Source organism: Octopus sinensis, linkage group LG3 (genome assembly GCF_006345805.1).
Source record: "Octopus sinensis linkage group LG3, ASM634580v1, whole genome shotgun sequence".
Lineage (NCBI taxonomy): Eukaryota > Metazoa > Mollusca > Cephalopoda > Octopoda > Octopodidae > Octopus > Octopus sinensis.
This window is the reverse complement of record NC_042999.1, coordinates 165,908,690-165,921,490: the sequence shown is the minus strand read 5'-3', so window position 1 is coordinate 165,921,490 and position 12,801 is coordinate 165,908,690. Positions and strand designations below refer to the sequence as shown.

The 12,801-nt window shown below is 34.5% G+C and overlaps 1 protein-coding gene across 5 annotated transcripts in view; it reads right to left on the bottom strand.

The window, feature by feature from the left end:
• Positions 1 to 545: 545 nt before the first annotated feature.
• Positions 546 to 12,801, bottom strand: part of LOC115209135 (palmitoyltransferase ZDHHC3) — a 111,914-nt gene continuing 99,658 nt past the window's right edge. For all 5 annotated transcript variants that reach the window (XM_036501587.1, XM_029777285.2, XM_029777284.2 and 2 more), the window contains 2 exons: positions 6,381 to 6,511; positions 546 to 3,158 (listed from right to left, as the gene is read on the bottom strand). In XM_036501587.1, the coding sequence (XP_036357480.1) occupies positions 3,000 to 3,158; positions 6,381 to 6,511 (290 nt within the window). In that variant the 3' untranslated portion in view covers positions 546 to 2,999. The remainder of the gene's footprint in view (positions 3,159 to 6,380; positions 6,512 to 12,801) is intronic.

Genomic DNA, 12,801 nt, shown 5'->3' with positions numbered 1-12,801 from the left:
CTATTTTAAACAATTTGTAAACAATAGTGATGGTGGTTACAGTTTACAATGAACCATTATTTGGTTCACTACATTTAGGACTATGAAAGTGACAAGGGCGTGTCTGTAACTAGGTGCAGAACAACTAACTATACAAGAGATAACATTTGAAAAGCACTGACATCTTTCACAGGCAGGCAACATCAAAAAAATACAATGGTCTTCCACAGTTTTTCAACCTATACCTCATAAGTGGAATTTGGTGGACTCGAGGCTATGATAAAACGCTTTTTCAAGGGACCACACAGTGAGGTCAAACTCAGAACCATGTAGTTGCAAAGTACATTATACAACCATGACAGTACCTGTTTGTATGCGCACACACACACACAATCTCCTGAATGCAACCATTTTCTTACACAATTCATGTTCTTTAAATCAAAAGAATTCTTAATTGTCATTTTATATATATATATATATATATATATACATACTTGATTTCCAATATTCAGAACAAAAAGTAGCATACGTTGTAAGACATGCTGATTTCAGTATAATGAAGAGTGTTGAAATAATGGAATATTCTTTATTAAATAAGATAGGTTTGTGTTGACATGTGCTGCTGCTGATGTGGATGAGGATGATGTTGGGGAAAAAAACAAAACATTTACATAACAAGGGCAGAAAAATATTCAAGTGTAATAAAATGAATAACTGAAAAATAAAAGTTTGTTTTTCAACATAGTTGTTACATTAAAAAATATCCTAGAAGTTGATGTTGACTGTAATTATATCACATGGCACAACTGGGAGACAATATTGAAAAAGAAAGGGCAGGGGTGTCGTAGGTACATATTCCTCTGAAGCCTTGCAAAGCTGTTGCAGCATGCACACACTTAAAGTAACAGAAAGTAAAAGCTGATAATTTCCTGAAAGAACTTCTTTTAGAGAAAAGATTTTTGATATTTCTCTCACCCACGCTACGGATCCTGTAGATAAGCTTGATAAAGAATTTTACATGAACTGACTTCAACATTGAAAGAATTAAGCATCTCCTGCCCAATTATTCTATGGTTTTTTTTTTAAATACTTTTTTTTGTTGTTCTTTACTAATCAAAGTTTTACAAACAAACTTGATTTGTTTTACGCAGATAGCTTAATATTTAAGACACCTCAGCAGAATGTGCCTGGGTAACAGAGTTAACATAGCTCCCAATAGCATATAACACAAATAACATAATATTTAAAACATCTGCCTGTAAAAATAACATTTCCATAGTGAAAAAAACAAACAAACAAAAATTATCAATAATAAAATTCAACAGCTAAACAATGACTTTAACCATACAAAGAGAACAACGAGGCTTTGTTGATATGGAGGTCACCTTGTTGGGTTTGTTAATTCAGAAGGTAGCATATTGAGGATGTTCATTTGGAGGTGATCACTATGGAGATTATGTTACTGGAGATTGAGTAAGTCACAGTCACATGTCACAGTCAGGGTGTGTTGGCCCATTAAGTTTGTCATAAAGACTATGTTGGATTAGTAGTCACTATATCATGTACACTGATGATATAGAAATGATCAGCTTAGAATACACAGCTGCACTCTAAAATAAACTATTCACAGACAGGGCAGAATAGTAACTGTGACTAGAAAAATATTCCAGCAAGTAATCAATAGTTCAGGTGGAAAACAAACACATTCAAAGCTCTTCAAGTCCCATCTACTGTCAGTCATTCAGTCAAGCACACCTATGTTTTCTAATTTACTTTCAAAATCCACATTAAATTCCAAATTGATATTTAAACCATCCAAAACAACTTTTTAGTACCAAGCCATTAAAAAAATATCACTTGGTTAAAAAATTAACTGTCCATAGGCATTTGTTAAAAAAAAAAGGCATTTAAAAAAAAAGTTGCCTTGACTGAATGTGTTTGAAAGTTGTACCCAGAAAATGTACATACTTCCTGTGGAATGATGAATACATAAGGGTGGATCCAACTGAAAACAGTAAGAAGATAAAAATGAATAGCTACAAAGCATTAGCTAAAATTGTTTTAAAAAAATAAAATCCAATGATATTTAGTTGAGAAATTAAAACTTTCTACATCAACAATAAAAAGATAAATCAAAAACAAATGTGAAAAGGATTGTTAAATGAAATTGACAATTTGATTTGGTAACAGGCAATAACATCACTTGATGTGACTGTTTTATTACAACTGAAGTGGCATATTTTTTGTTGTCTTGCTAGAATAGTTGAACTGAGAACCATTTGAAATATGACAGGATAAATTACAGAACAAATAATAACAGTTCTCTGGAGTCCAGACATAAGGTGTATGAATATTTCAATAGCAACTTTGTCTTTTAACTTACATAAAAAGTTAGGGTCAAATGTTGGAAAAAATTACAGCAAGCACAGACAAAATGCTCTTCAATAAATTAAATGTTTCTTAGAGATGAGAGGAATAAAAGCAGACTCTGTGGAAAAGTAGAAAAATGACAGTATATGTGGTAGAATATATGTAACCAATTTTGCGTAAGTATGTGTGTGCGTGAGTACACAAATATACATATATATATTAAGCAACATTGAGAAAAGTAAATTGTAAGGCATGATCTCAAGTTTGAAGTTTGTGTTTGGTTGGTGTAGATGTTTCATAATTTGTATGGTCCTGTAGAAGTAGTTTTGAGAAGTAGTCAGAAATTAAAACTGATTGACAACTGGTGTTGTCTCTGGAGAAGTTTTTATGTTACTTTGTTTATAGTTTCACTGAAATATGTACTTAACGTAGATGAGTACATGTTCTAATCAACAGAACCATCAGGTTGTCTTTTATAAAGTACCTGGGTGGTGGAAAAATACAAAGGAGATCCAGTTTTCAGTTTGGAATAAGAATGGATGTTGTTTGAACAGATGACATCACAAGTTCATGGCTAGTCACACTGACACAGGGTGGCCAGCTGTAGTTCAACAAACAAACAAAACAAAACAAAGATAAACAGTTTTGCTCTAGACGGCATATTGTTCATGTAGGAGTTTATATCCAAGAGGCTTAGAAAATGGAGAGAACCAATGCAAACCAAATGGATGACCAAATACTGACTTAATGCTTAACCAACGAGATTTCCGCTCCCAGGTAGCTTGTTCTTTTTTTAGCTGTTCTATACCCTGCAAAGAGATTCAATTATCATCATCAGAATCATATATAAATTTACAATAGTTCTTTAATATGTTATTTCGAGATAACAAAACAGTAGAATGAAACTAACTTCAAAACAATCTAGAGTTGCTAAAAACATTAGAGAACATGTTTCTTGTCTGATATCAGAACTCTGGGAACATGGCATTATTGGGTCAATCAATTTCAATTTCGTGAATTTTATTTGCCTGGTAATGACTATCCGAGACAATGCATTTGAACTAAAATAATTACAGTGGCAGTCATTACAGTAATTAAACCAGGTGCACACCATTATATTTACTTGTGTTTTATTTGTAATACACACATCTCTACATGTGCAGTATAAAGTTTAACAAGTAATGGAACAGTCAATTAAGTCAATTAAGAGACTAAAGATATTAAAAAAACAACAACATAAAAAGCAAGTAAAATTCAGTTACTCAGGGTTTCTTGGTTGGAATAATAAATTCATTTCAATATTTCTGAAGCCAGTGATGTCAACATGGTGTGTTAGCAACTTTGTATGAGATAATGAAGTTTAAAAGAGCACAGGCAATTTGAAAAGAAATTAAACATAAGAGCCAGGGAACTGTGGGTAGTTGAATTCCACATGGTTGGTTTTTGTGTGGTTTTTATTAATACACACACACGCACTGCTGATGGGTAGTCTTCAATTTTTTTCTATTCAAAAGGGATTTTCAACCAAATATGCCACTACTATATATATATATAGCTTTATGTGTGCTTCAAGATCTACTATTCCCCACCACCAAAAAAAGATATATTTATTTGTGTGTGTTTTTGTATAATGAAGCAGGAATGTCTTTCCTCATAAATCTGCCAGCTGGTCACTGATACCATACTTCACTGTACCTCCAATAGGGTAGCTCAGAGTATCTGATTAATACAATGAAGTAGACTATCAGTAGTCCAGTAGTAAATATATGATGAAAGACTTTGCTCTATAACAATACATAGAATATAAAACAGTGAAAGCAAATATATTCCAAGACACATGTTAACATTACCTCTACAGATTTTTTATAGAAATTACAGCCAACAGTAATTTGTTATGATGTTTCATATCTGAATATGTCTAATGTAAACAACAATGTGGTTGAAGATGGAAAAATGGGTAATGGGTGTGTATGCCTTATTTCAAGAGTTCTTGTTCCTTTTTTAGCACCATATCCAACCCATTAACCATCCATGAACTCTAAATAGCCACTAAATATAGCAATGTAACATTACTGGATATGCCAATTTTACATATTAAATACATTCCTAGCAGCTGGTACATATTAATTTCTTGCATGTACCAGCAATAAGGTTGTGGATGGTTAAATAGAAGGAGCAAGAACTCCTGAAATATGCAGAGACACCCATTGCCTATTTTCTCATCTTTGATCACACTTGTTTACATTAGACATATTCGGATACAAAATGTCGTAACAAATCAGTGATGGCTATAATTTCTATAGAAAATCTGAAGAGATGATCTTAATAGCACTGCTAACACAGCAGGACACAGTATTAACTTATAAAGCATTTAACATACTTTGTAGAATACTATGCTTGCATAATGAAATATGGTGTCTCTACAGGTAATTAATTTTAAGATATAATGACTTTATTGCATATTTTTTTTTGGTATTTACATGATAGGGAAAAAATCTGGGAAAGCCTATCTCCCTCCCCAAGAAATTAAATAATACAAAATTTATACCTGAAACAATATTTGTTTATTGTTGTTGTTCAGCCAGATCATGCAGTCTTTTTTCTTTTTTTAACCCTAAACTCTTTCTTTTTTCTTTAAGACTGCTAGGTGTGACTTGAGGAAGATTTGGCTACTATTTCTATCTAAGCTATTGTATAGAGTCTCCTACATTGGTTTGACTTCAATATTATATATCATTAGAGTATCTAGCATAAATGCAACAAAAACTGATAACTGCATTGTGCAAGCATAGCTGCATGGTTAAGGAGTTCACTTTGTAACCACATGATTCTGGGTTCAGTTCCACTGAGTGGTACACAAGGGGCTTCTTTCAGTTTCTATCTACTAAATCCACTAAAAAAGTTTTGGTTGACATGAAGCTATATAGTAGGAGACACTTGCTGAAGGTGCCTGCCATGCAGTGAGACTGAACCCAGAACCACGTGGTTGGGAAGCTAACTTCTTACCACACAGCCACACCTGTGCCTTTATATATAAAATACGCATGTGTGTGTGTGTGTGTACATGTGTGTCTTGTCTTGGAATTGCATGATGGTTGTAAATGATTACCACTGTCATACAAGTAGTGCCCTTTTCCAATCTTCCATGAAAACATGACCACCTCTGAAGAAATATTACCTTAATTGCAAACAGGTGAAGGTTGTCAACATGAAGGGCATCTGGCCATAGAAAATCTGGCTCACCAAATTCTGTCCAGCCCATGGGAGCATGATAAAATGGAGATTAACATGATAATAAATAAAGATGATGGTTTATACTGTTTTATTGATGAACAAACAGAAATTAACTAACGATCAGTTACAAGAAACCCTGAGAAACAGTCTGTGAAGTTTTTCAGCTTCAATAAAACACTATATTTTATTCTACCTTTGGCATTTGGGTACTGTTTTCTCCATCTTGTTTTGCTTTTATGAGCTTGCATGTTTGTGTGTGTGTGTGTGTGTGTGTGTGTGTGTGTGACAGCATCTGTAACTGTTTACATTTACACTAGTTGAAAAACTGGTGGTGTGTCCCTTTATGTCCCTTAACTTGGTGGTTCAACGAATGGGGATTGATGTCCTACAGCAAGGTACCGAGGGCAAGTGTTTCCAACAAAAGCCCCAGGCCAACCAAAACCTTTTTGAGTGGATTTGGTAGATGGAAACTGAAAGAAGCCCATCATGTGTGTGTTAACTGTCCCATTGTCTTGACATTGCATGATAGCTGTAAATGAACGTCGCCATCATGAAAGCAGTGTTCTTCATTTCCAATCTTCTGTGTCTGGTCATGGGTAAATATTACATTGGCAACAGGTGAGGGTTGGTGACAGGAAGGGCATCCCGGCCAGAGAAAATCTGCCTCAACAAAATCTGTCTGACCCACGTGGGTACGGGAAAGCTAAACCGATGATGATATCACTGACCTCTCTAACAAGCCAATAAAATGATTACTAAATGAAAAGATAAAGAGATGAAAACTAGCTTCAACTTACTGTTTCATCCGTGCATATAGCAGAAAGCTGTGAACCAAACATTATAGCTGTGAAAATGCCAAATAAAATTCCTTCAAATATGAGAATTATTAAGAAGACAGTTGTTGCAGGTGGAGAGAAAGCTGGACAAACTGTAATGAGAAGATATTAATTAAATACATGAATATGATAACAAACAATGGCTGTACTGATGGAGAATTATTTCACTTATTTCAGTGAGCAATATTTAATATAATGTATTAACATTAATGGAGATGAGAGAGGAGCGAGATATGTGATGCTGTACTCAAAAAGACTCACCTATCACAACAGTATTGAGATCCTAAAACCAAGGTGCCACATAAAAAAAACATTGGTGTGGCTGCTGGTGCCATGTAAAAATCACTGGTGCTGGTGCCATGTTAAAAAGACCCAACATATTTCTGTTAAGTGGTGGGCATTCAGAAGGGCATCCAGCTGTGGAAACCAAGCCAAGGTAGACTATGAGACCTGGTGTGGCCCCTCGCCTTGCCAGTTCCTGTCAGGCCATCCAACCATGCCAGCATGGAAAATGGACATTAAATGTTGTTGACAATGATGAATGTATTAATATTGGTTTCAAATTTTGGCACAAGGCCAGCAATTTCGGGGGAGAGACCGAAATTGCAGAGACCTCAGAACAAAAGGATGAAAAGTAAACTCAACTTTGACAGAATTTGAACTCAGAATATAAAGACAGACGAAATGCCACTAGACATTTCGTCTGGCATGCTAATGATTCTACCAGCTGCCTTTTATCATAAGAGATTAGTAAATATAAAATTAAAGCTTGCCGCTTAAATATCAATACATATAATGTATTGATATTTGCATTGTGTGAGTAGTCATGTCTTACAGTAGTGAAAACTCTTTAGTCGTATGGAGTCTGGGGCAGCTCCATCCATGCTGGAGCCCAGAGACTCAATGCATCAAGTACAGCTTGTAAAGTAGTTGTTGAATGTGACAAAACAGTGTTTGGGCTGTGAAAACCTTTTAGTCTCATCTTATCGAGGGCAAGAGAATCTCTCTAGTGCTGGACATATATATAGCACCAATATTACCAGCAAAGGTAAGACGATAATGTCACACAATTCCACAGCCTCGTTTTTAATCAATATCTATAACTCTGATAATCTATCTTTCTGAAATAAATCATTGCTTGCTACGAGATGAAAGCATATTTATGAATACATACACAATACAAAGACTGCCTCAAGAAGTCTCTAACAGCATGTCATATTGACCACCAATGCTGGTCAGACCTGGCTGCGGACCGTGATGTCTGGTGCCACACGATCTTCAACGCAGTCAGCAAGTTTGAGGAACAAAGAAGAGACGCACTTAAAGACAAGAGACGCAGGAGGAAGGCGTGAGCCGCCTCTGACACCACACCGGATGTTACCTTCGTCTGTGGACACTGCTCACGGACCTGCCTTTCCCATATCAGACTTGTCAGTCATGAGTGTGCATGCACGCGACGTGGACAGCCTTCCTGATCTTCGTTCGCAAAGCCATAAAAATAAAAAAATATTATATATACTATATATATATATAATATATATATATATAATATATATATATATACTATATATATATATATACTATATATATATATAATATATATATATATATATATATATGTACTATATATATATATGTACTATATATTATATATATCTCCAATGTCAGCATTAGGACACTGTTGCTTTGCCAGTCATCATTTGCCTTGACCACCGAGAAAGCAGAATTACGTACAGAGAATTTCATAAACAGAAACGAATGGGAAAAAGGTTTTAAATTAAATTTTTAGATTAACACTTGCACGATTTTCACTAAGAAAAAAAAATTGGATTTTTTGAGTAGAATCAACTACCCTGGCCTCCTAATATGCTACAAAACCCTTTTTGTGGCCCGAAAAATGGGGTGTGGTGTGGTGGAAGCTTCAGAAATTTCACACACACCCCCATACCTTTTCATCATCTATTTTTCAATGTACGTGGATAAATACGGAGATTAAGAATATGGGAAACATTTGTTTTTAATCTCAAATTTACCATGAAAGACTCCAGGCAAATTTTTAGATAACACTCGCATGTTCGGCAGAACAAATGATCAAGAGAATTCAATGCCTTAGCAAAGTAACTCAAGGGCAAAGGATTCAAGAAGTACCAGGCATGAAACACTTGGCTCTTGAATCATTTTTGTAACTTTCTGCTAATAAAAAGAATATTACATATACATACCCCAAAACACACACACACACGTGTGTGTGTATTAATTAATGCGGATATTTTAATTATTACCATATATATATTTTTTTTAATTATTGATTAATACATATTAATTATTATTAATTATTTTTAAATAAAATCACTGGCTATTTGTGACAACAGTGATTAGGCATTGAGATTCTATGTATATTGCTAATGGAGGAATCGCTATTATCTCTAGCTTTCAGGCATCTACCATTGACAAGGCCAAGGAAGGCTGAAATCATGTGATCAGGTAGTCCTGGTGGCAATCACGGATGATTATTTCCTGCTAGCAATATAAATATAAGTGCTTATATGCACCACAAGTCAATATGAGAGGTTTACCTCATGATTACTACAGTACTCTGTGTAAACACAACTTCTGCTTTTAAGTATTACTTTTTGGTATTAATACAGCTTTTGTTGCTATTAATGATACATCATTTAATATACACAATTACAAAAGGGCTACTAATAGTTTCATGCTCTCAGATACATTGAATTGGCAGATTTATATAACATGCCATGTATCTCCAGCAAACTTTCAGCCTCAGTTCATAATGTTAGATGAATTTAAAAACCAGGATGATGGACTCTGAGAAGAAAAAAAACACAAAGAAGGTTGATGCAAAAAGTGGAACAGAAAGAAACTTGCATCTGCTCAAAATTTCTCATCTGGAATTAAGCAGTGTGGTGAAGTTCTTCAACCTGAAAAGAAAGTGTGGTCTTTCAGTTATGCATAATTTGCATCTCTTTGATTCATTCCTATCTGGTGTAGGTTTCTCCACAACGCTTGACTTTATTGCATGTGGTGTGCATTTGATCTTCAGATCCCATACTTAGTGGCCTTATTTTTATCATTGTGCCAGAAAGAAGACTGATGGTTTGCATAAGGGCTTTTAAAACTGTCTTTGCATAAACTGATGTAATTTTTCTGCTCAATTAGGTTGTCCTGCCTGGCCTTCTATCTGCCTGTGTCAGATAGAAGACTGGTGATCTGCATAATGACTTTTAAAATTGAAAGCACTTGGACAGGTTTCTCATGTTGAACTGGAGGAGGACACCACCCGCTCTTCATTGAATAGCTATCTCACAGACTTTGGTGTCCTTTTTGTTATATTATTCAGCACCAGCTACATTAATTATGATTTCTACAGTCAAAAATAGATGGAGATGCTGGTTTTCTTTCCTTTTGTACAACTTCTTGCACCAGCTTTTTTCTTGTTTTTTTCCTCATAGACCAGCATTTTGGTTTTTAAATACATCTAATGTTATGAACTGAGCCTGAAAAATTGCTTGGAGATACATGGCATGTTATAGTGATCTGTCAATTTAATGTATTTTAAAGCATGAAACTATTAATAGCACTTTTGTAATTGTGTACATGAAATGATATTTCTCTCACACTGGATGGGGAACTTTTTTTGTTTATCCTACCTATATTGGAACTAAAAACAAACACACATGTGGATATGAGGTAGAAGAAAAATAATGTTTTCTCTCTTATGGTATAAAATTTATTCTATCGTTTGAACTTTTTGCATTTGTATGATTTGCCAAAACAGAATCTCATTACTTTACGGAGAGTAATGATATTCTGCTTTGGCAAATAATACAAATGCAAAAACACTTTTCTGTTTTACTTTATGATAAACATGTTGAGCCAAATGAAAAGAACAGTGCAAATGAAGGGGACAGGCCTGAAGTGTAGATCCATCCAGCCATGCCCATATACAGAAACAAAAATTTAAATGGTGTGTATGAAAGATAAACTTTTGATTAGTAACTGTTTAATGAATATCAATGAATATGGCCTATGAGTGGGGAGCCAGTACATCAGCATGGAGAATTGAGAGTCAAGGAGGGAGCAATCCAAGAACCCCCCCCCCAAAAAAAAACACCCTTTCGAAGTTGGAATGTATCACAAACACATTTACCTAACCTAAAGTTCACTTATGCCCCATCACTGCTTGGTACTGACACTAGTGAATTCATCCCAACCAGGCAGTCCAATAACACAACTCAGTGCTGGTGACTGTGTTTTAGTTATAACTCTATGGCTTTAAATCTGTCCAGAGTTACCCACTTTTTGGTATTTCTCATTGATAACAATGAAAGGGCTAGAAACACAGTGTCTGGGAATGCAACAGGGGACAGCACTGGGCAGATATGGTGTTTAACACCTTTTTACCATAAGAGAGATTTTTTTTCTCCATAAAGTGAATTTGCCTTTAGAAGCTGAAATGTGTCACAAACATGTTTTAACTAACCTAAACTTTGCTTACACTGCTGAATATATGTATATATATATATATATATATATAAAGATTAAGCTAATTAAAAGGAAAGGTTCAATACTTTAAAATGTAAAGCTTTTAATTATACACTGTGCACATACATGGGTCAGAGAAGTATATTAGAACAAGAATGTAACTATATATTTTTAGATTTTTTCAAACAACTTGCAGATGCAAGTGCAACCAGTTGAACACTCCACATGCCTAGCAAGATTATGGGATCATCAGGAGTGAATGTGAGCTGTTTCGGGACCTACCTCTCAATGGTATCACTGAACATTGGCCCCACCCCTCTGGACATGGTAATGCTTAGTAATTAGAAACTGATGTTATTGTTAAAGTTATCAGCAATATTCAGATGGCACTATCTGTTCCATAGGTTGGCTGTACTGTTAGAAGTCCTACATCAAGTATTGAACAGTATTCACAAATGACATCTGTGACAGATGTCAGTGTCTCTAGTCCTGGGTCGAGTTGAAGTAATTTCATTTTTCTAATAAGACAGCTGAGTCGTGAGTCAATAAAGTACCAAATAATTGTGAGGTTAATAGTTTGTAACTTATTATCAGATACTGTCATACAAATATAGTTGACCGTAAAAACTTTTTGCTTATAATTTAAACAATAATAACCGCTTTCTGATTAATCAGCATTACCTTCATCTATGTACTTAAAGTATATACAAGGAAAAATACACAGGAATACAAAAACTTAATTTAAATTACTGGTTCAAATTCTGAATTGCTTGTCTAAGTACTTTCTAGTCCAGTGACAAACCAGCTTTTTATGAGGTAAGCTATGGCAGTGATGTATAAGCTGATATAGACATATTTGTTGTTGTATAACCTTGACAATTAAAGATGAGTTGAAAATTAGAGAATGAAGTTTGTGAAAACTGAAACTGAAATTTGGCTTTAAAGCAATTAATTAAAAGCTGTAAATTAAACAAATAAAATAAAATAAGGAACAAAATTAAATTAAATTCATCTGAATTCTGAACAGAAAGTGGTTTGTCATGAATCAACCTTAGCTTTGAACTCCCTATTCAAGTAAAAGTGTCTTTTTATTCTGACCTGGTGAACTGACCTGGGCAGTGGATTTATAAAAAAAAAAAATCAGAGCATAAAACGGTCTGTTGTTTTTCATTCTGTGCTTTTATATTTGTCATTGTTCAAAGCTCAATAAAATAACAACTCAGTTGACCATACTCCTCTCTTACAAATGTCTTCTTCTTATGTTAGAAATCTATGCTATCTTGTAAAACAGACTTATTAAATATTTTCAAGTCAAGATGGTTGAACTGTGTTTTGAAACTTTACACCACATGCAAAATATTGAATCTCTTTCACAACTATTATTATTGGCTTGCGAAGGACAAACTGTTGTTCATATGTTGTTTGGTGCAATGATAAAGATATTAACTGATTACATTGCTGACCTTAGTTTATTTACATTGCTTATTTACAACCAACAGGATGATGATGACGAGGATACTTTTATAAGCATTAATTTTAAGATGATACCATTACAAACACACCACTATCATCACCTGTACAATCATCATGATTACACCACCACCACCACCACCAAAACCATCAACACCACTAGTAATATAAGAAGTGTAGTAAATGATCTGGTAGAAATAAGAGGAAATGTCTACAGCATTTAGTTTCATCCCAATGTATTAGGAGTTCATATCCTACCAAAATTTACTTTGTCACATCCTGAAGTTGTATTGCATGTTTGAAGAACATGTGGCAGAAAACAATAGTTAACATTGCCCTTCATCTTTGAGCATTTTAGCATTGTAATATGGTGGCCAGTTCATACCTATTTTCATGCTCCTTCACATTC